General features: G+C 53.0%; 1 protein-coding gene across 3 annotated transcripts in view; it reads right to left on the reverse strand.

Moving 5' to 3' along the window:
- The window catches only part of SFXN5 (sideroflexin 5), a 95,895-nt gene that overhangs the window by 7,642 nt on the left and 64,358 nt on the right, over positions 1–23,895 (reverse strand). For all 3 annotated transcript variants that reach the window (XR_013990480.1, XM_081021095.1, XM_081021094.1), the window contains one exon: positions 19,736–19,853. Coding sequence is in view for 2 of the 3 variants with exons in the window: in XM_081021095.1 (XP_080877221.1) it covers positions 19,736–19,853 (118 nt within the window). In the remaining variant the exon portion in view is untranslated. The remainder of the gene's footprint in view (positions 1–19,735; positions 19,854–23,895) is intronic.

The raw sequence follows: 23,895 nt of genomic DNA on the forward strand, positions 1-23,895 counted from the left end.
CCAAACACCACTCTGCACAGACCACTGTCTTGGTTTGGCTGAGTTCTGGGGGGTGACGCGAGAGGTTTGGACAGTGGTGTTTGTCTCAGAGACCCTCCAACAATGGAGCATCGGAAGGGCACAACAGAGGAGGAGGAGGAGCCAAGAGGAGATGATCAAGTGTAGGTAAAACTGGCAGCATTCCAGTTTTTTTTAAAAAAGATCTCCAAAAACAAGGTGTGGAGGGATCTGTAGAACCTCTCAGCTGAGAGCAGGTTGATAAACCACGGGATTAAATTACAAGAAGGTCAAAGCATCAGAGCAGATTAACAATGAATCATCCAGTCAGATAGAGTAGCATTCTTTGTTGAGAGGTGGAGAAAGAAAATTGGGAAAACAACCCCCCTCCAGTGCCTTGCATGGAAATATCTGTTTTTTAAAAATATGTGCATCTCACTCTCTCCACTTTTAAATTTGTCCCCCCACCCCTGGGTGGTGGACACGCCCCGGTTCTCCGTATCCTCCTTTCCAGTCTGTCAGCCATCTCGGCCAAGTCGTACCCAAATGAACCTCAGGGTTCCAAGAGTGCTCTTAATGCGCCTGGGATGCAGTGTATCTGCTAATTTGGTCCTTGGAGACTATGCCCACAGGTGTGTCAGCCAGGTGAAGAAGGGGCATCCCTTTCCTTCCCGTTCGGGTGGGAGGTGGTCTGCAAAAATACCCAGGAAAACAATGCCCTGTATTTGAACTTCTTGGAGAACCGTTCTCAAAAACTGCATCAATGCTGCCTCCACAGCAGGGCGAAGACATCGCAGGGGTCTCTTCCCCAACATGCTCTGAGCGCTCCCTCTCCCCCTCCCTCCCTCCTTCTCTCTCCATCTCTGCAAATTATTCTCTCTCTGTTTTCCAAGTGCTTCTCAAGGATCTATAAAAACGCCACACACCTCTTGTTATCTGGAGGAATCTCACCCTCCTGTCCTGCAGCACGTCACTCAAATAACGATTTGCTTGCACTTTTATCTTGCGACCACACATTTTATGCAGTTTATAAGTTCAATTTAATACATCGGAAGTCCTGTATGTTGGCTCCGGCGCCAAGCCTGACACAATACTAGGAACCTAACATGGGAAAACCTAAATGCTTTTGAAAATGTTTAACCTAGTTAGACAAATTAGCAAAAAATTGTGCAAAACAATTTAGGTATTTAAAATATTCAATGTTTTTAAAAACTGGAAAAACTGTTCTTAGCTTTCAGCTGCAGAAACCCAACAAAATATAACATCCAAGCAGTCTTAACATGAGGTGCAACATAACCCTTCAGCAAAGCTGTTAAACAGTTCCCGGTGCATCCTGGGAAATAGCACTTCATTTATTCAAATGCACATATGTCAGGTTTTTGCACCATATGTCATTCCAAGCTATTTACAGTAATAATTAAATCTTAATCAACGTTTAACCTCTGTAAAATGTTTGAAGGGATCTAATCACCCTTCAGTCTGCACTAATGAAGGAGAAATATATAAACATAAAAAGAAAATGATGCGCACCAGAAAGAAGAGTAATTGCAAAATTGTATTTCTTTTAAATATAATCAGCAAGTTATGTAAAGGAAGCCAACGGGTATTTTAAGTGAAGACATCTTGGGTGTCAGAGGTGTGAGTAGCTAATTTTGTACTGCTATCCATAACAGATGTAGCATGTTTTCTCTTAGAGCCATTATTAGCAACTTCACCATTTCATTTCTTACTGGAACACAAAGCAGAACATGGAAAGATCTTGAGAGGTACAGGGGAGGAACGAGGAGGCAGCTCCAGACGCCGCAGAGATCCCCTCTGCTGGCAGCTGGAAGGTGCAGCTCCTTCTCTAAGCAGCCAGGAAGAAGCTCAGAGGCCAAGTGGCTGGGCTGGGGCTTCTGTGACATTGCCCAGGGACTCTGGGGCGGAGACCTGGCATCCTGGCTGGAAAGACCCACGGGCAGGAGGGGCCAGGGCCAAGGTGGCAGGCAGAGGAAGAGACCCAACTGGCTCCCTTTGACCGGTATTGTCCACACTGACCGGAAGTAGTTCTCCAGGGTGGCCAGGGATGGTGGGAGTGCTTGTCCAAGGACTTCTGGACTCCTTAAGCCCCATCAGAAAGCGGGTTCATCTACCTGCGGGTGTTATCACACGGACACCATCTCCACATGGGTTCAGCAGGGGCCTCTGGGGATGTGGAGGCAAGCAGGGCAGGCTGCGGGAGGAGGAGAAAGAGGCTGTGTTTGGGGTGGCTGCTTTGCCGCGTGCACCCCACGCAAAGGTGGCTAGAGAGGCAGAGAGCGGGCGCTTTGTGCCTGGGCTTGATGCTCCACCTTTGGAGAAAGGCGCAGGTAGGCAGGCAGGTTCTCTGAAGGAGAAGGGACCAGGCTCCCGACCAGCAAGTGAAGGGGGGCAGCAATTCAACAGGGGTGGCTCTGGCTGCAGGGGCCAAGGAGAGAGCCAAGTTCAGGGGAAGTGGGGCGTGGGGAATCCCCCACACTTGTGGTCCAGGAAGGGCCCGACTTGACAGCGGCCGGTCTTCTAGACAAGCTGGCTTTGGGGTCTCTTTCAGCCTCGGCACTCTGTGATGTCTGGGGCTGCCGGAGTCCAGAAGCAACAGCGGGGAGGGAGACTCCACAAGGGGAGGCAGCAAAGCTTCTGAGCACCAGTTGCTGGAAACTGAGTTGCTCTTGTCCTTGAGTCCTGCTTCCGGGTTCCCCAGATGGGGCACTGCGAGAACAGGATGCTGGAAGAAATGGGCCATGCTCCTGTTTGCTCCCTCTCCTGCAACACCTGGCCTTCTGGTCACCATGGGAAAGGAGGCCAGTCGGAGAGGTCCCCCCCTCCTCATCTGCCAGGCTCAGAGATCTTTAAAGGGCAATTACCTGCTCCAGAGGGGACGGGGGCCCCTCATTTCTTCCTGCCTCGGCTTTGATCATCTCCCCGTGTTTGACATTTCGAAGCAGTGAATTTTGGAGGGATGAATGACGTTCCTTAGGAGCTTTCAGCCTCTCCACTTTCCCTCCACAGCATGGATGGCGGGAGCTTCCCCCGTCTCGGTTTGCACAGCTGAGCATGAAAGTCCCACAGGTGCAAGGTGTTAAAAGGAAGGCGCTGGAGGGCTTAGCGGAGAGCCTGCCCTGAGCCACACAGAGCCTCTGCAAAGGGCGCGGCGGGGGCTGCGTCAGCACAACAAAGGCCTCAGGAACCTGGTCCAGATGCCTCCGCGCATCAGCAAGGGCCAGCTGGGGCCGGGCTCACAGGACTTCTGCAAATCCCCAGAAGGGCGGTTTCACAGAACTGCAGAGTTGGAAGGGACTGTGAGGATCATCCAGCCCAAGCTGCTGCAATGCAGGAATCTTTTTGCCCAACCCTGAGATTAATAATAATAAAAATAAATTATTATTTATACCCCATCCATCTGGCTGGGTTTCCCCAGCCACTCTGAGCATCTCCCAACTGAATATTCAAAACACAGTACTGTACAGCATTAAACATTAAAAACTTCCCTAAACAGGGCTGCCTTCAGATGTCTTCTAAAAGTAAGATAGTTGCTTATTGCCTTGACATCTGGTGGGAGGGCGTTCCACAGGGCGGGCGCCACCACCGAGAAGGCCCTCTGCCTGGTTCCCTGTAACCTCACTTCTCACAGTGAGGGAACCCCCAGAAGGCCCTCAGAGCTGGACCTCAGTGTCTCATGACTTGGGATCACTCAAAGAACAGCTTGTGGAACCTCCTCTGTTGCGGATTTTCTGAGCCAAGGCATCTCTTGGTCCTGCTTTGGATAAGAACGTAGGGAAAGCAGGTGCCCAGGTAAAGCCTGGAAGCAGAACCGAGAGCAGGAGCAGAACTCTCCTCCCTTGGGATCCACAGCAACTGGTACCTTGACAGAGGAGGGAGAAAACTAGCCATCGCGACTAGTAGCCACTGATGGCCTGATCCGCCATGACTCTGCCTCATCCTCTTCTAAAGCCATCCAAGTTGGTGGCCACCCCTGTTTAACTCTGCGCTGCATGAAGAAGGACTTTCTTCTGTCTGTCTTGAACATGGGTAGGCAAACTAAGGCCCGGGGATCGGATCCTGCCCAATCACCTTCTCAATCTGGCCCGCCGACAGTCTGGGAATCAGCGTGTTTTTACATGAGTAGAATGTGTGCTTTTCTTTAAAATGCATCTCCGGGTTATTTGTGGGGCATAGGAATTCGTTCATATATTTTTTTCCAAAATATAGTCCGGCCCCCCACAAGGTCTGAGGGACAGTGGACCGGCCCCCTGCTGAAAAAGTTTGCTGACCCCGGTCTTGAACCTTTCAACATTCAGCCTCATTGAATGTCCACGAGTTCTAGTGCTATGAGAGAGGAAGAAAACCTTTTCTTTATCCACTTTTTCCAAACCACACATGATTTTCAATACACCTCTATCATGCTTCTCCTTATCCACCTTTTCTCTAAACGAAAAAGGCCCAAATGCCACAACCTTTCCTCACATGGGAGCTTCTCCACTCCCTCAATCATTTCGGTTGCCCTTTTCCGGACCTTTTCCAGATCTACAATATCCTTTTTGCAGTGAGGTACCCAGAACCGTACACGAAGTTGCACCAAGCGTTTCCATCATGGCATTTGAGCGTTTCTGTTGAGTTCAGGTCCTGCTTATGGGTTTATCATTGCAGCATCTGTTGGCCACTGTGAGAACAGGCTAGATGGGCTAGATGGGCCCCTTTGGCCTCATCCAGCAGAGTTCTTCTTAGGTTCTCAAATGTTTCCCATCTCTGGGGCAGAGGATTCCAAGCTCATGGGATGGCAAGCACTGCACCTGAGACCCCTTCAAGGTCCTTTCCAAAGAGTTTCGCTCAAAGTATCAAAACATAAAATAGTCAGTGGGCAGGTAAAGGGACCCCTGACCATTAGGTCCAGTCGTGGCCGACTCTGGGGTTGCGGCGCTCATCTCACTTTATTGGCCAAGGGAGCCAGCGTACAGCTTCCGGGTCATGTGGCCAGCATGACTAAGCCGCTTCTGGTGAACCAGAGCAGCGCACGGAAACGCCGTTTACCTTCCTGCCGGAGCGGTTCCTATTTATCTACTTGCACTTTGACGTGCTTTCGAACTGCTAGGTGGGCAGGAGCTGGGACTGAGCAACGGGAGCTCACCCCGTCATTGCAGGGATTCAAACCGTCGACCTTCTGATCAGGTTTAACCTACAGCGCCACCCGTGTCCCTTTCAGTGGACAGGTAAGGAAGGTCAAAAGGAATAAATATCTTCCCTTCTGCAGGATTTGGGAAGTGGAACAAATCACTCAAAACAAGCCAGTGCCCCAATGTGCCCACCATATTCTGGCCCAGAAAAAATAAACATTCGAAGGCTTGTCCAAGTACGAGACTGTGGTTACTTTACACACCTTAAGCCAGGCATGTTTACTGCAGCTCAGCGGACGGCTAAGAGGAGGACCAAGCAGATGTAACACTCATTTGCACGCCCCAGGCACAGACTGAATCAGGATGGCACTGCTAACCTCCCCTCGAAAGGTAATCTACTTTGCCAGAGCACTGCTAACAAACCTTAGCCAAGCACAACTCCTTTCCCATAAAGGCCTGGGGCATCCAAGGCTCCTGTGAAACAAGAATGGTTTTCGTTAGCCTCTCTCCACAAACCAGAGGCCCAGCTCCCAGGAAGTGATATCGGCTTGTGCTCCTTGCCATTCTTCCTATTTCCTTTCTCTTTTAAAAATACTGTATATATTTTTACTGACTTTCAAGATAAGAATTTCCCAGCTGCCATCAGAAATGCCATTCTCTTGGCCATCCAAGGCCCCCTCTGTGGCGTCCAGCAAAACGCAGGTATTCCCTCCGTCCTTAGGGAGGAATGTCAGTTTAACAGGGTTAATTACACAAGCGTAGCTGAAGCTTCCCTTGGAGACAAATGAATAACAGTGTTTTCAGAAAGTGCGGTTGTCTCCCAAAGTGTTGAAGGATGCAGGAGGTTGGGGAGGGGCAGAGAGAGTGGGGAGGAATAGCAACTTCCATCACTCACATTTTGCAGCATCACACACACACACACACACACACACACCGGTTGCTGTGGCAGCGAGTGCCACAACCAACCGCGTCTGCAACAGAAATAAGGCAAGTAGCCCCCCCACACACACACCTGGACAGCTCTTGGGAGGGGAATGACGGAAGCCAAGGTGGAGCTGCCTTTCTTAGTTCAAGTCCTCAACCCTCAGGGGCTGAGATGGAGCAAGACTCTCGCAGGCCAGTGAATAAAGAGATTCTCAGGTGAATGACTGGCCAATGCCATTTCAACGAATTGTTCTCCCTCCCCCCCCCTTAATAATAATAATAAATCCTGAATATTTGTCATCAGCATACATGGCCTTTTGCAGAGGAACACAGGCCAAGAAACCAAAAATCCGAGTCCCTGCCCAGAGGTAACTACATCAGGGCAAGAGGAAAGGGATGCTGCCTTGGGCACCTCGGGTGGGGTATAAATGCAAAAAACAAACTATCAGATAAACGAAGAGTGGCTGCTAGAGAGGAATAATAATAATAATAATAATAATAATAATAATAATAATAATAATAATTTCTTATTTATACCCCGCCCATCTCTCAGCGTTTCCCCAGGCACTCTGGGCGGCTTCCAACAAAGTATTAAAATACAGTGGTCTGTTAAACATTAAAAGCTTCCCTAAACAGGGCTGCCTTCAGATGTCTTCTAAAAGTCTGGTAGTTGTTTATCTCTTTGACATCTGGTGGTAGGGTGTTCCACAGGGCGGGCGCCACCACCGAGAAGGCCCTCTGCCTGGTTCCCTGTAACTTGGCTTCTCGCAATGAGGGAACTGCCAGAAGGCCCTCGGAGCTGGACCTCAGTGTTCGGGCGGAACGATGGGGGTGGAAATGCTCCTTTAGGTATACTGGGCCAAGGCCGTTTAAGGCTTTGAAGGTCAACACCAACACTTTGAATTGTGCTTGGAAACGTACTGGGAGCCAATGTAGGTCTTTCAGGACCATTGTTATGTGGTCTTGGCGGCCGCCCCCAGTCACCAGTCTAGCTGCCGCATTCTGGATTAGTTGTAGTTTCCTGGGGGCCAGGTGATGGCAGCCCCGTGGCAAGCTGCCTGTAGGGGACGCACCTACCATCCCTGCTTCTCCCTCCCTGCCTCTTAGGGGGCTCCTACATCCAGGGACCCTGCCAGCCCCACACGGAGCCCAGAAGCAACGACTCCTGCTTCAAGGCCTTACGGGGTGCGTGAAGGACAGGCAGGTCAGGCCCAGGGGTGGGCAAGACAGGGAGAGGCAGCCCCACAGAAGGAGGAGCAGGCCAGACCCAAGCGGCTCTGCGGCAGCAGCGGGTCTTGAGGAGGGAAGCGGCAGATGGGGCTGCCTGGTAGCCAGCCCCACTTCTCCTGCTTCCCCCACCGCCGCTCACTTGCCAAGCCAGCCTGCTGCTCCAACACTGGGCAGGAAGCCGTGTCGAGGAGCCCTGAGCCTCGGATGAGGAGCGAGATGGAGGCCCAGTCTGTGGAGGGTCTTAATTGCTCTGGCTGTCAGGAATCACAGAACCAGTGCTATTCTTCTGGAAAAAGAGGCGCCGGAACGTTCTCTTAGAATGGCAATGGTGCCCGCCTGAGAAGGGCTGGAATGGAGTTCTTGTGAGTTTTGGCTGGAAAAAAAAGCCCTGCACAGAAACACAGAATTCTAGAGTTCGAAGGGTCTTCCAGGGTCATCTAGTCCAACCCCCTGCAATGCAGGAATCTCAGCTGAAGCATCCCTGAGAGACGGCCACCCAACCTCAGCTTAAAAGCCTCCAGAGAAGGAGAGTCCACCACCTTCTGAGGGAGTCCATTCCACCATTGAAGAAGTCTTACCATCAGACAGCTCTCCCGGATGTTTAGTCCAAAATACATTTCTTGTAATCAGTTCAACCCATTGGTTTGAGTCCTACCCTCTGGAGCAGGGGAAAGCAAGCTTGCTCCCTCCTCCATGTGACAGCTCTTTAGATATCTGGTGTTGGTTCTCGTATCTCCTCTTTTCCAGGCTAAACATATCCAGCTCCTCCTAGCGTTCCACCTAAGGCCTGGTCCCCAGACCCTTCGTCCTCTTGGTCTCCCTCCTTTGCACACCTTCCAGCTTGTCAACATCCTTCTTAAATTGCGGTGCCCAGAACAGGACACATCCCTCCAGACGTGGTCTGACCAAGGCAGAGGAGATGTCCCATGACTTGATCTAGACAAACTATGCCTCTTTGATGCTGCCTAGAATTGCATTAGGGGTTTTTTGCTGCTCAGTCAAAGCATGTGCGCAAGGGACGTGGGTGGCGCTGTGGGTTAAACCACAGAGCCTAGGACTTGCCGATCAGAAGGTCGGCGGTTCGAATCCCTGTGACGGGGTGAGCTCCTGTTGCTCGGTCCCTGCTCCTGCCAACCTAGCAGTTCGAAAGCACGTCAAAGTGCAAGTAGATAAATAGGTTCTGCTCCGGCCCGTGCGCTGCTCTGGTTCGCCAGAAGCGGCTTAGTCATGCTGGCCACATGACCCGGAAGCTGTACGCCGGCTCCCTTGGCCAATAAAGCGAGATGAGCACCGCAACCCCAGAGTCGGCCACAACTGGACCTAACGGTCAGGGGTCCCTTTATCTTTTACAAAGCATGTGCAGAGCTCCAATATGCCTTTTGCTCTGGGCCGTGGACCAAGCACAGCACCCGGCAGCAGAGATGACTGCCCAGACCAGATGAGGTGATATTGCCCCTGCCCTTGGGACGTCACTCTGCACATGGGCAGAGGCACAGCCCGCCAACAGCAGTGGGAGAGAGCAAGTGTCTGAGATGGATCCCAGAGAAGTAAGACAATGACTAGGTCTTTTTTCTCTCAGCGGGGCAGGGAGCTGCAAGGCGGGTGGTGCATAAAACACCCACCCCTTGCTCCAAAGTGCCTCCCTCCTGAGAGCAGCTTTCAAGCCTCTACAAGGTTGTTTGTTTTTTGTAGGACTCTTAATGGCTTAGAGGCACTAGGAAGTGAAGGCTCTGTTAAAGAGGAATGTTTTGATGCCCACCAGCACCCCACACACCTGGGGGGCGGTAGGGGCTGGTTAGCAGGGGCTTGCAATGCAGATAGTTTACATACTTGAAGCAAGGAGCTGAGAGAACAGGAGGAGGAGGAAACCGGATCCTGCTCGGATCCGGCTGCTGAACCCTCCTGAGCCACACAAGAGGGTTCCCCCTCCCCTGTCGTGACCCCTTTGGCCTCCAGTTCCTCACCGGACGAGCCTCTCTCTGCTTCAGAAGGGACGCCAACCCTGGGACCAGGCTCAGCGCTTGGGGTGGGGGCTCGGCCTGGACTGAGCCTCTTGCAGAACCTGCTTGCCTTGTTTCAAAGGCCCGTCTCAAGGAGTCCAGAGGCACCGGGAGAAAGAGAGAGAGAGGGAAGTCTTCCCTTGCAGAGTCATAGTCTGGAGGCCATTGCAGGGTCTCCAGGGCTGGGAGGGGGGCTCTCGTTCCTCCCTCACCCCTTTCACTCCCGACTCCACAGATGGAAGGTTCCTTTGGCAACCCAGCGGGCTACAACACTTGCCCTGCCCCAGAGCTTCGCAGGTGGTGGCTGGCGCCTGCCATTCCCCCCTTCCCCTGCCGTGGCCCGTGCCCCACACCATCCTCTGTGGTTCAGGAGGGGCTGCTGCTGCTGGCCAGGGCTCCTCAGGATGGCTGCAGGCAGGCGTGGGATGGGCTGTAATGAGAATGTGATTCCTACATTGCAGCGGATTGCCCTAGATGACCTTTGGGGGTCCCTTCCAACCCTACAATCTTATGAGATGTGGCCACAAGGCTGGCAGAATGCACAGGTCCGAGGAGGGTCCCTGGGGAGACCGGGGGGGGGGGGTGTTGGTTGGTTGGTTGGTTGGGTTGGCTCAGGTCACCGCTAACGTGCAGAGTCCTTAAGATTATGACTCCATGGCACATTATAATAATATAATAATTTATTATTGATACCCCGCCCATCTGGCTGGGTTTCCCCAGCCACTCTGGGCAGCTTCCAACAGAACACGAAAATACAAAATTTCAGGCTGCATAAAGCAAAGGCAAAGGGGAGGTGCCCAAGGAGAGAGGCAGGTCACGCAAGAAGAGACTGCTGCTGGATGAGGCCCATGGCCCACCTAGTCCAGCATCCTGTTTGCACAGGGGCCAACCAGATGCCTGTTGTGGGAAACCCCTAAGCAGGATCCGAGCACAAGAGACCTCATGGAAAGTCACACTCTGAAATACAACATTAAAAACAGTTTTAACTTAATAAGAAACACAAGAATAGAGTGGGTCCATATATGTATATTCTTCTTGTTCCTCTGGGCATCCAGCTGTCTCGAGAGGCAACGGAGTGCGCCTCTGGGGGTGAAAGCAAACCGCTGCGTCAGCAGCACCAAAGTGACCTTCTCGGGGCACAAGCCTGGGCAGTGTGTCTGGAGGTCCTGGGCTGCCCAGACGACAAGACCCCCCTCTTGGCCTGGCTGATGGGGTCCAAAGGAAAGCAGAGCAAGACGTTGGGCACCAGCTTGGCTGCAGGAGTTGCCGAAAGGAGGCGTACGAGGCACCATCCAACTGCCTTAGGGACTCCACTCTGGATTTGTGGAGGGTTTACTCCTGAGCCTGTTGTCTTTGTCCATGGAGTTTTCTTGGCTTGCCGGTTCCTGCTCCAGGTGGATCACGTTTGGTCAAAATGCTCCACTATGACCTGTCCATCTTGGGTGGCCCTGCACAGCATAGCTCATAGCTTCTCTGAGTTATTCAAGCCCCTTCGCCACGGCAAGCCGGTGATCCATGGACTGCAAGAAGATCCAACCTCTCCATTCTTAGGGAAATCAGCCCTGAGTGCTCACTGGAAGGACAGATCCTGAAGCTGAGGCTCCAAGACTTTGGCCACCTCACGAGAAGAGAAGACTCCCTGGAAAAGACCCTGATGTTGGGAAAGATGGAGGGCACAAGGAGAAGGGGACGACCGAGGATGAGATGGTGGGACAGTGTTCTCCAAGCTACCAGAATGAGTTTGACCAAACTGCGGGAGGCAGAGGAAGACAGGAGTGCCTGGCGTGCTCTGGTCCAGGGGGTCACGAAGAGGCGGACACGACTAAACAACAACAACAACAACAACAACAACAACAATTACTCTTGAGCCTTTTATTTTCCCAAAGATGTCCCTCAAGTAGTTTCAGGGTCCAAGACAGAGGGAGTGTGGATGTTTCTCAAGTGTCCAAGACCAGGGCAAAAGCTACTTCAGGAACCCACCTGCTCCAGGAAGAGGGAGCAAGGGAGGGAGGCAGTTCCTGTTTCAGCAGACTTCCCTGCCCTCCGGTGGTCTTTGCAGCAAAGGTATTCTTCTGGATGCTAGGCGAAGGGGTGGTGGGAGCCGAGGGGAGCGTCAAGGCAAAGCCAAGGGGAAGGACAGAGGAAATCCGAAGTCCCCAGCTGGACCCATGAGCTTTGCCTGTGATACAGACAGGGCTGGCGTGCCAGCAGGGTGAGGGGCGAGAAGACTGGGCAGGGGGACTGGCAAGAGAGGGAGGGAGCAGGGTCTTGATTTTGCTTGCTGCTCCTTCCGCCTGTGAGGTGAGAGATTCAGAGATGCTTGCTGGCTTCCCACAGGCATCTGGGTGAGGACAGGATGCTGGCTGAACTCGATGGGCCACTGGCCTGATCCAGCTGAAGCCTCTTCTGATGCGGTTCACTCCTCCCATCAGTCCCAGCCAGCAAGTCTGTGCGCTGCTGACGCTGGCAGGAGTTGCAGCCCAAAGCCTTTGGAGGGCGCCCAGTTGGAGAAGGAGGCTGGCACAAAGCGCGGGCTGAGAAACTGCCTGGCCCAACCCCGGCAGCAACGAGCAGCCAAAGCCCCCCACACCCCTCACTGGATGCTCCCAAGTCAGATGGCGCAAGGCAGGAGAAGGCAATGAGGATGCCCTCCTCCCCAGGAGCGTAGCATGGGTTGCCGGTGCCTGGGGCCACACACAAGGGGTGGACAGGGGGAAACAAAGGGAGGACACATGCGCATTCAACTGCCTAATGGCATCTGCATCACCCAAGAGGTTGCAGCCACAGAGATAAGAAAAAAAGAGCCGTTAAGTTTTCTGGTTTGCATGGAGAAGCCATTATCCATGAAGCTCAGTGACGGAAGGGCGTAACTGTATTGAGGCTGCACTGGGTGTTGAAATTTTGCACCCCTAACAATTTTGTGCCCCGGTGTCCCCCGTCCCCCTGCTATGCCACTGCTCCCCCCCCCCCCCCGAGAAATGAGCCTGGAGCTGGGATGCGCTTCTTAGCTGGCCCAAGCTGGGCTCGTGTGGTTCTGCTGGACTTTGCTGACAAGGCTGGGAGTCTCGCAGCATTGTTCTTTTATTGTTCTCCTGTTCTCTGGCAGAGGCATCCCAGCAGGCGGCAGGAGGGGGGGGGAGAGAGGAGAGGGCAGCGCCTCTCCATCAGCTCTGAGGAAATTCTTGGCGGCTCATCTCCCATTCTTTCCCTTCCAGCTGGTCACTGCAAGAATGCTGTAACTCAGAACCGGTGCCTGGAGTTTGCTCTCTTCCTCCTCTCTCTTGGGCGTGCTTCCTTTTGTGTCATGCCTTTTAGCCTGTCAGCTTGAGAGTGGGGGCTTTGTGCTATTTCTACACCACCCCGGAAGCCTATTTTCAACTGAACAGCATGATTTAAAAATGCTTTGAATCAAAGGATGCTGTGGGTTGGGAGCATCGCTTTTCCTTTTTCATGGGACTGTGGCTCTCAGCCTGAGCAGGGCCAACTTCAGTTTCTTGGTTTTAGATGCGCCTTCAGTCACAGAATAGTAAGAACCGGAAGGGGCTGCCCATGGTCATCTAGTCCAACCCCCTGAAATGCAGGAATCACAGCCAGAGAATCCTTGACAGACGGCCACCCAACCTCTGCTAAGAAACTTCCAACGGGCTGCCCATTCCACTGTTGAACAGCTCTTGCCATCCTGAAGTTCTTCCCGATGTTGATTCGGAATCTCCTTCCTCACACTTTGAATCCCCTGGAGTCCTCAGCTGCCTGCCCCCTTCCCTTTTCGACAAACTGTGTAGCTCTTCTTCCTCCGCCCTCCGCCCCAGCACAAATTCCCCTCTTATTGCTGACTTTTGTCAGATGAATTCACAAACCATTGTTTCGTTGTATTTGTTTTTCCTTAGATTAAGTTGTTTGCCACTCTGGGAGTTGTTGTAGCGAAGGTCAGTTTATAAAGAAAGGTCACTAATTTTCTTTTTTCGCAAAGGGCACCGGCTACAGCACAGCCTTGAGGACCATCGGAAACAACTCCAGACTTCTCAAGCGCAGAGCACCATCGCAATGGGCACAAGGCCAGCGAACTCCAGGGCAGGCAGAGGGTGGCTCTTGAGGAGCCATGGCAGAGGCTGAGGCTTCTTCTGAGGCTTTCGAGAGCAAGACGTCTTCACTTTCCAAAGTGTTTCTGGACCTCATGGCCCCAGGGGCAAGACCGGAAATGTGGTGGCAAAATATTAAAAACAACGAAGATGTATCTATACACACACACAAATGCATGAGAAACAGCCAAAGGCCATCGTGTCCTCTTGAAATGTCCAAGAATTTTTCAGGGGAGTTTATCAAGTCTCCCCCCCCCCCCAACATTGCTAAATGACAGTCAGAGTAAGAACTCTGCAGAATAAAATGCCTGGACTCTAGTCGGGCATCTGACAGGCTTGTGGAACTGTGGTTTGAAAGACTGCTGGAAACAGAAGCATGGGAATTAGAGAACCCAGTTTTTGACACATGTGGCCTCTCTTTGGACACTGAGCTTGACAGACTTTGAGCTGACATCTGGCCACATGAACTCTCACATTTTAAAACATGGCTTTTGTGCCGATCACACTTCTGCCTCCAATGTTCCCCTTGGTATGCCAAACTACTCATTCAGACCCCTCAGCCCCACTGTGCGGCCAACACCACACGGGTCAAGAAGTCAGATCCACGAGAAAAGCCTTGGCAACGCTGCGGCTCCAGTCCACACGCTCTGCCACACTTGAAGGACTCCATCGCCCGGTCCCTTATGAAGAGTTTGCCCATGGGGAGGAGGCAAACTGCCTGAAGATTCACCCCACAACTTACTGGTTTGTCCAATCTACGAGGACTTAAGAGCAGCCTTGCTCAGTGAGTTAAATCCGCCAGCTGGGAGACTGAGTGGGTCTCTAACTTTTCATCAGGGGAGAGGTTCCCCCAACACTTCTGGAAGAGTGGCTTGCTTTGCTTTCGGAGGCAATTTTAAGAAGGAAGGCTTGTGGGGTGAAAAGTTAATCTGACAGAATGCTTGGTTTTAATAATTATTTTAACTGCGTAATGCATTTTATTCTGTTCTATGTATTTTGTTTTTCATAGCTTCAGCTACCCAAATAAATTTGTTGTTGTTGTTTAGTCATTTAGTCGTGTCCGACTCTTCGTGACCCCCTGGAGCAGAGCACCCCAGGCACTCCTGTCTTCCACTGCCTCCCGCAGTTTGGTCAAACTCATGCTGGTCGCTTCGAGAACACTGTCCCACCATCTCGTCCTCTGTCGTCCCCTTCTCCTTGTGCCCTCCATCTTTCCCAACATCAGGGTCTTTTCCAGGGAGTCTTCTCTTCTCATGAGACAGCCAAAGTCTTGGAGCCTCAGCTTCAGGATCTGTCCTTCCAGGGAGCACTCAGGGCTGATTTCCTCCAGAATGGAGAGGTCTGATCTTCTTGCAGTTCATGGGACTCTCAGGAGTCTCCTCCAGCACCAGAATTCAAAAGCATCAATGATTTGGTGATCAGCCTTCTTTCTGGTCCAGCTCTCACTTCCATACATCACTACTGATAAAAACTATATGGACAAGGTGATGTCTCTGCTTTTTAAGATGCTGTCTGGGTTTGTCATAGTATAGAATTGTAGAATTGGAAGGTACCCCAAGGGTCATCTAGTCCAACCCCCTGCAATGCAGACATCTTTTGCCAAGCATGGATTTCAAATCCATGACCCTGAGATTAAGAGTCTCATGCTCTGATTGAGCTACCCACCTACCAGTGGATAGATGCCCATTGTGGATAAATAACCTTTGTGGTCTATAGTCTATAGACCATTGCCTCCCCCCCCCCCCCACAGCTCAGTACTGCTCACTCTGGCCAGCAGCAGTGGCTCTCCAGGGTTTCCAGGAGGAAATCTCATTGGGGATGGAACCAGGGACCTTCAGAATGCAAAGCAGATTCTCCACCACAGAGTCCTCATCCACACACCCACGTGCAAGGATTCACCCTGGTCACTGCTCTCCTGCTCAATGGAAGTGAACTGAAGCTGCACAAGAGCGCCACCACCAGCAGAAGAGAGGCAGTGCAGTCCAGCGATGGGAGTGTTGGACTAGGACTGGGGAAAGGCGGGTTCCAGTCCCGGCTCAGCCATGAAGCTCACTGGGTGGCCTTGAGCCGGCCCGTCTGTCTCTCAACATAATCTCCCTTGCAGGGTTGTTGCGAGGAGAAACAGGGAGAGGGGGAAGACCCAGGCACACCACCCCGAGGTCCTTGAGAAAATGCCTACTCTGCCCTTGGGCAGCTCCAGCAAGGCCTGAGCCACAGATCCACGCCTGGCCTTGCATTCGCAGCCAAAGTCAGAAGAGACTGCTGGATCCGGCCAATGGCCCATCTATGAAATAGTTTTTATTTGATTTTACAAGTGTGGAATTATAACATTACCAAATACATATCCATATTTAGAGATTTCTCCAAATCCCTAGACTTCCCACCTTCCCCTCCGAGGGTCCTAATGTCAACTTTTTCAACTGCATATTATTTCATCATCCAAGTCTCTCCATTTAATGTTTAATAGGTTATTGTATTTTAGTGTTCTGTTGGAAGCCACCCAGTGTGGCTGGGGAAACCCAGCCAGATGGGCAGGGTATTAATAATAATAATAATAATAATAATAATAATAATAATAATAATTTCTACATCGCAAGTGTTATTGCAATCCTGCTAATGCTTTCATGTTTTTGGCCAATGGCCCATCTAGTCCAGCCTCCTGGCCTCACAGTGGCCAGCCAATGCCCCCATGGGAAACCAGCAAGCGAGATCCCAGCTCAAGAGCCCTCTCCCCTCCCGGCGATTCCAGCAACCGGCCTGCAGAAGCATCGCTGCTTGCAGACGTAGCTAGTGGACATCCATAGCCCTCTCCTCCCCCATCAGTGGGTCTCATCTGCCTTTAAAGCCATCCATTGGTGGCCGCTACTGCCTCCTGCAGGAAAGAGTTCCATAGTTTAACCAATGCCCCCCCTCTGGCTTCCTCTCCCACGGGGGCCATCTCTGCCACCCGCCCCAGACAGCGGCCGCTCCCAGAGGATCCTTATCTTCCTGCCTGATTGGGAGATCCTTTTCGGGGACCATGGCAGTGACCTCCGTGCGGCTCTTTTTATCGAGTCCCTTCCCCCCCCTTCCATTAAAAAGCAGCCTTTTAACTGTGGACACATTTCAGCCTCACCAGATCCGCTAATTATTGACAGTTGGTGAAGAGGAGATGTCACTTGCTCCTCCTGTTAAACTGCATCTAATTAGTAATTGCTGGTTCACTGTCATCCTCTCTCCCTGCCGCTGCGGCTGCTGCCACTGCTGCAATCCCACCCCCACTGCCGCAAATTATTAGCTCATTAACCTTTTGCTTTTCCAATGGCGCCCTGCCAGCAAGATGGCGGCTCCAACAGATTGGGGAAGAGGGAGCTATTCCCCCCTCCCTCCCTCCCTCCCTCCCCCCTCCTGGCCTGGAGATCCAGAAGGAAGCCTGTGCAGGGAACAGAATTTCAGCTGGGAGCAAACCCCCACCCGCAGAGACAGCTTGTCTCCCATCCAAACCAGGGGGAGGAGGAGGAGGAGGAGAGAGGCTCTCAGCCTTTCCAGAGCCTCACGCCATCCCTCAAGGCCTCCCTCTTCAGGCCAGAGCCTGACACGAGCCTGGCAGTCAAGGTGAGAGGGCTCTTTCAGCTGGGGCTCAGGACTCTGCTCCAGAATGGGCAGCCTCCAAGCCTTGGCCCCCAAAGGCAGGGGTCCTAGCAGTACGTGAGAATCCTTTCGCAGCCGCCAGCTTGGATGGCTTCCAAAGACGACTGGGGAGCTGCATGGAGGACAAGGCGATGTGTGGCTACAGGCCACAATGACCACTAGCCACAATGGCTCTGCTCCATGGCTGGAGGCAACAAAACTGCGGGAGGGGAGAGTCCTGCTCAGGTCTTGCTTGCTGGTTTCCCCTTGGGGCACCTGGTTAGTCACACCTGGTACCCGCACCTGCCAGGTGGTTCTTCTGAACAACCTCTCTCCCGTCTGCCCCACTGGCACACACTCTGGGCTCACGGTCTCAACTCCCCCTTTCATTTTTTTAGAATTATCATCATCATCATCACCATTTATGTTTGATTAAATCTGCATTCTGCCCATCCGCCCAAAGGTCCCCAGGGTGACCAAAAGCAACAGACGAGAGCTATTCAACGCAAGAACCCTAAAACCAACCATGTAAATCAAATACAGCATATTGTTGTTCCAGTAGGGTCACAGTCACACCAAGCCTTGACTCTGAAGGAGCCATCACCAAAAAGACCTTCATGTCTGCCTTCAGCCTCCTGGGTGGTCTCGCCAACCAGCATGGACCCCTTTCGTGGAACATTCTTCTCTCAAGACGGTCCTCACTGCTGCAGCAGCACAGAAGCCGGTGCGACTGGGCCCCCCCAGGCAGGACAGTGGAGGGGGGCTGCTATGGATCACCTGGACCACCAGGTAGGCAAAGTGACCAGAAACGACCCCGTTCATTACCGGAGAAGCAACCCATGAAGGACTCGCAAAGAGAGGTGGGAGAGAGCAGCCCTGACCCCTCCTGCGGAGAGCTTGGTGGGGATGGAGTTGGGGTTGGAGGACACACGCCCTGTGGGGAGCAGCATCGGGGCCTGATTCCTTCCCCACAGCCTTTCTAGATACTTTCTTCTTTCCAGCACGCCCAAGACCCAGCCTCAGCTTGCGCCTGCTGTGCATTGGAGGCTGGGTCCTGCAATGGTGAGGGAGGGCCTGCGCCACACTTCAGGGATAGGCAAGGAGACACCTTCTGCCATGTTTTTCTGCAAGGCTCCTTCCCACAGCCTCTCCCACATTCAGTCTGCACCTCGCAAACAGAGGAAATCACCACCATCATCCTCAGCATTCCCACATCACTGACTGGGTCTTCCGAGTGTTTCGCGCAGGTCCTTTTGGTAACCCTCTAAAACCCAACGGTCAACTAACATGATGCTCCTGGTTAAAAGAGGGCAGGGGGTCTCCCCAAATAATGGCATTTAGGAGAAGCATGTATCAAAGCTGCCATTGGGGTGGCAGGCACCCCTTCTGTGCCTCCCTTGTTTTGATCACCTATAAGCAAAGTTTGAGTCTGGGATGGGACCCACGAGGCACCCACATCACACAGGTGCAGAGAGGCAGTGGAACCGTGGCAGGAGAGGAAGAGAGAGCGAGAGTTGCCTGCCACACCTTAGGCATCCAAGAGTCCAAGGCCACCAACCTTCTCCGGCCCGTGGGCACATTTGGATTTTGGGGTGGGAGCCATTGGTGACCCCTGCTCTGGTCATTTCTCTCCCCCTTGCCCCAGATCACCCCTACACACAGAGGGAGAGATACAGAAGGAGAGAAAGTGTGTACACACACACACACACACACACACACACACACACCAAGTTGAATTTTCCAAAAGATCAGGGTGTGATGGCCTGGGAATCCGATTCAGAGGCTGAACCGGAGGAACCCCAGCCTGCACAAGAGTCCCCGCCTCCAGGGCCAGCTGAGCTGGGGGGGGGGGGGCTTGGATCTGAAGCGCCTGCACCTGTGCCGGATCCTCAGGAGCAGGCACCAGGTGATTCCACTCTAGCTCTGGAGGTGATTAAGGACACAGAGCCTACAGGTGCACCTCTCCCGGCCCTGCCAGAGGAAGGTGAGTCTCCCCCTGGGTCCAGTAATTCCCCAGCCTCTCCTGAACTGCAAAGGCTTAGGGCAGAGAGGCGGAGGGAACTGGTTTCTCCCAGGAGGAGTGCTCGCCTTAAGGCCAGGAGAGGCGGGTCTCCTGGGGGCCAGGACCGCCCCTGGCCTCAGAGAAGATAAAGGCCAGTCAGCCCGGTCCCAGGTTGTGGGAGCAACGTCGTTGAGTACCTGCTCTTGCCCGGACCCAGACCTGACCTACCAGTGATCCTGTCCCCGCCCGGCTTCCTGCTTCGGACCTCGCCTCGCTCCTTGTGAACTGTTTCCAGACCAGTGACCCAGGACCGGACTTTGACTACGCCAACGGTAACCTTCCCCCCCGGGACCAGCACACAGGGAAAATGTCAGATCCCAACAGTATTAATCTGAACTTTGAAAAGCACAAAGAGCTGAAAGGGGAAGAGGGAAAGGAGTGTCCTCCTTCAGTGCTTTGTGTTTGTCAAGGGAGGAAAAAGGTGGCAGCCATCAGCAACTTATGGCCAAGGGGGCAGGGAGCGGGGCACTCAGAAGTTTCCTGGGTGCCGGGGAAAACATCAAGGGCCCACGGCTGTCGTGCTGTCAACCCCTGCAACAGACCCTTGGCATAGGGCAATGGATCCAGGACACAAAATAATCAGAAAGCACAGGGTCCCCCGGAGCACATGCAGAGTGTCTCCACAGAGCACAGGTCCTTCCACCCCAGCCTGCTCCCTTCCGCCCATCCGTCCATCGCAAGGAGGGAGGCGGTTGTGACACTGACCTCAGACATCTGCGGGAAGAGGCTGATGGCCAGGGGCAGCGCCAGGCCGAAGGCAGCAAGGCACACAAGGCTCTGCACAGGGAGGGCCATCCGGGGCCGCGACCGCAGGAGAGCCGTTCTGCAAGAAGGAGGGGTGTTGTCGTGAGACCAGCAAGCGCAGCAGGGAGATCCCTCCTCGCCCCCCCCAACCACCGCCACCCCCGACTCAGCAACACCTGCCTGCAAAGTGGGATCGACGCAGCTGCACAGAATCTCAGGTATACATTGCAAGGCCTTGTTGGTGCGAAGAGAGGCATGGACTGAACATGAGGGTGCCGGGAGAGCCTTGCGGCTGCAGGTGGGTGGGGCCAAAGGTGGGGTGTGGAGGGCATCTCGTCCAACACCCTGTTCTCAAGGTGGCAGCCAGATGATCCCCAAGCCCACACCTGACCCCCAGCCAAGTGGGGCTCAGAGGCATCTACCTCCTCCAGCAGTGGAAGGAGAGGGTTGCCCTCGTGGCTGGAGGCCTCTGTCAGGCTTTCTTCCTACTGTGTGTCTCCCGGGACTCTGCGCACCTTGCTCCCTGCAATTCCTCCTCCCCAGCTCCCTGGGCCACTGAAGGGCATGTCAGCTGGCCCCACAGAGCTGGAGTCAGATGCAGGTCAGCAAGAAAGAAAGCAGATCTCCGCTGTCAGTGAAGTTAACTCTTGATTCAAGAAACCGAACAGACAACTCGGCCTTGTGGTCTCAGCATGCTTCCCAGCAGGTCTTGTCCCTAGGGAGCAGTTACCAGGACTGAAGGTCCCTGCCTTCCACCCTCTCTAAGGCTCCTCCTCTCCTGGATGTTTCCCAAGCAGTCTCAAACTGTGCCTGCGCACCTCTGGTCTCTCTTCTGCTCTTCTCATTACCCTGTGAGTTCTTGGAGACCAGAGGAGATGGGAGCTGTCAGAGAGGGAGACCCCTTGGATTCTACAGCAGTCTCTGGACCCAGCCTCGGCGTCTGAACCACTCCCTGTCACGGGCTCTTCCTTCTCACTAAACCCTGTTGCCCCTTCAGCATCCGGCACCTCCTCCCTATCTTCTCCCCCTGACCTCTCCTCTGTTTCCCACCAACAGTCCCCTGGCTCTGAGCCGTCTTCCTCCGGGAGTTCCCATGGGGGTTCCCCGGCTGGTGTGCCTTCCACCACTCCTCTTTGCCCAGCCAGTCTGTGACAGCATGTGGGGCTGGGCAGGCAGAGCGTGGCACCTGCTGAAGAGATCCCTGTGACAGCGTCTCTGCTTTGCAGCCCAACCTGCCATCTCCTGGTGGCTAGCTAAACCCAACTTGCATCCACAGTTTGCCTGTGCTTTGAAAAGAGAATCAATGTGGCTGTGTGAATGGCACCAAGCGGACTGGAGTTAACCCCTCTGTTCCTGTTGCACATCTAGAATTTGCCCATCTCCTTGCCCTCCCTGTTCGTTAAGTTAGCTAAGGTGCATCCCCCCCCCCCCCAATTTATAGACCACCTCTTCTCCAGGGAGCTCAAAATTACGTACATAGTTCTCCTCCTCCCCATTTAACCCCCACAACAACCTTGAACCTGACAAAGCCCCAGCTGTTGGTCTTGCCCTTGCCATGGATGACCTTGGCCTTCATAGTTTTGTGAGGGTTATATGAGGAGGAGGCTGGTCAGGCTGAGAGACAGCGACTGGTCCAAGGTTGTGCTTCGTGGCTGAGGGAGAGTTTGAACCCTGGTCTCTTCCAGGTCCTAGTCTGACACTCTAGCCACTAGGTCACACAGGCTCTCTGATAGTGTCCCCCTGAGCAACGTCAAGCATTCCCAAGCAGCACCACAGCAGCTGCGCATCTGGGCCTCCACAATGCGCCAGAGCTGGTGCTTAAAGAACCTAAGAGTTAGCAGGATCAGGCCAGCAGCCCCTCTAGGCCAGCATCCTCTTCCCACAGTGGCTGTGGGAAATCTGCAGCCAGGATTTGAACACAAGAGCCCTCTCCCCGCCAGCGGTTTCCAGCAACTGATAATCAGAAGCATGGCTGCCTGCGACTGTGGAAGCAGAGCATGGCCACTGTGGCTAGTAGCCATCGATGGCCCTCTCCTCCATGAATTTGTCTAATCCTCTTCTGAAGCCACCATTGCTTCCTGCGGCAGGGAGTTCCATAGTTCATGTGCTGTGCAAAGCAGGACTTCCTTGGGCTCAAAGCCTGAAGAAGCACTTTCCATGCGCTCAAGGCATGCTCTGGTGCTGAGAAACTGGCCCGTGCCACCTCGCTGGGAGCCATGGCAGCGCCCGTTCCTCGCTCAGCCCCCTCCTGCTCCCCCCCCAAAGGCTGCACCCTTCTAATTACGGCCCTGCTGGGCTCCTCATAATCACCGCCAGGGAACGAAACCAATTTAGAGTGTTCGCTGGCTGCAGCTCCCAGGTGCGACTTCCGCCATGGGTGTTTTTAAACTCAGACCAGTTCAAATTACAATGGCTATAGCCTCCTAATTAAGAGGAGTTGTGGCCTGATTTAAAGAAAAAGCCTTAATTAACACATGAAGTGCAATGTCTTAATTGGGAACTCAGATTCTACCATTTGTAAAGTTCAGCCTAAATGACTCACAATTAACCGCCAGGGCCGCCCGCTCCCGGCCTTCAGATCTCGGCTCTCCCGGCTGCAGCAAGCCCCAAACGGCCGCCCCAGAGGGGAAGCGGGGCAAGGCTGCGTCCTTCGGGGGAACAGCCTCCCCACACTTGTTGCCTCTGGGATGCGGCCGCTGCCTTGTTAGCAGAGGCACCCCCAGTGAATTTGATGCTTTAAGAGTTAGGTAAAGTCCGGCAGCATGGACGCAGAGCACAGATCTGGGGGCCGTGATTTCTCTGGTGGAAATGCAGGAGAAGTTGCAGAATTGCAAAGGCAGCAACATTCAGGATGGCAAATGGACCAGGTCAGCCTCCTTTGAGACACTGCCTAGATCTGGTAGCGGAGGAGGAGGAGGAGACCCCAGTGTGGCCACCTTGCCCCCAAGGTATGCCCCACATCTCTGTTTCCCCTTTTTTCTTTTTTGAGCCTGTGGCATATCTGACGCTTTGAAAAAGTGTTGTGGGCACTGCCACAAATATGGCTGCCATGGGGAAGCGGCAAGCCACAACTTGACACAAAGTCAAATCCAGTTAAAAAACAACAACAACTGGTCCTCTTGAATGTGCATGGTTTTTATATGGGATCCTCAAAGACTACCACTAAAGTAAAGTTTTAATTTTTCATTGGGTCAGTAAAATAACAGATTCTGAGTTTGGCACACACATAGCTCACCCGATGGCACAACCACATGGATCCAGCACAGATCCTCAAAGATTCCCTGGTTGTGACAATGGATTCCCCTGAAAACTGTAATCAAATCACAGGCCACCTCTGTGTTCACAAAGGCACACTGTGCTTTGTTGTTTTGTTGGCATGTCATTTAAAAACCACAAAGATCCACGAGGATCTTTGGAGCAGTGACAGTGCTGGCAGACCTGTGACTTTGACCATGCATAAAACAGGCACCAGTCTGGAGCTTCTACTCGGTGGAGGTTCCTGGGTGGGCGAATCATGCAGAATCAAGAGGGAGTATTCATGGGGGAGAGGGATGCTCTGCTCTGCCTGCACAGCCGAGAGGCAACAATGCTTCCGAATACCTGGGAAAGGATCCTGCCTGTGGGTTTTCCCATAGGGACATCTGGTTGGCCCCTGTGAGAAGAGGATGCTGGACTGGATGGGCCACTGGCCTGATCCAGAAGGCTATCCTTAGATTCTTAGTTTTCATAAACTCCATCAATGGGTAGAACAAAGAGATGCAATGCCTGGTTGTAAGAACAAAGCAGCAGTGTAAATAATGCTCTTCTTTCTTTTTGTAAATTCACATGGTTATGGTCATATGTCCACCATTGTTTGCGAAATATATGATGTGGGAAACTGGATTTAAATCTCCCCTTTTCCTTGGCTGATTTTAACTGCCTCAGATTAACTCAATCTACCCATCCAGAAACTCTTTGCTGGTGCCTGCGCTGTGCTGGGCACCTGTTTTCTTGCAAGTGCTCCCAGCGGCTAGTGATTCCCACTCTGATCCTCAGCACCGCTGCCTCGAAGGCTTGCTCCTGCCAGGCTTTGGCCCTTGCTGCAGGTCCTGACAAGACCTAAGACTGCTGTGGGTGGCAAG

The sequence above is a fragment of the Podarcis pityusensis genome (assembly GCF_964106645.2).
Source record: "Podarcis pityusensis genome assembly, chromosome: 9".
Classification (NCBI taxonomy): domain Eukaryota; kingdom Metazoa; phylum Chordata; class Lepidosauria; order Squamata; family Lacertidae; genus Podarcis; species Podarcis pityusensis.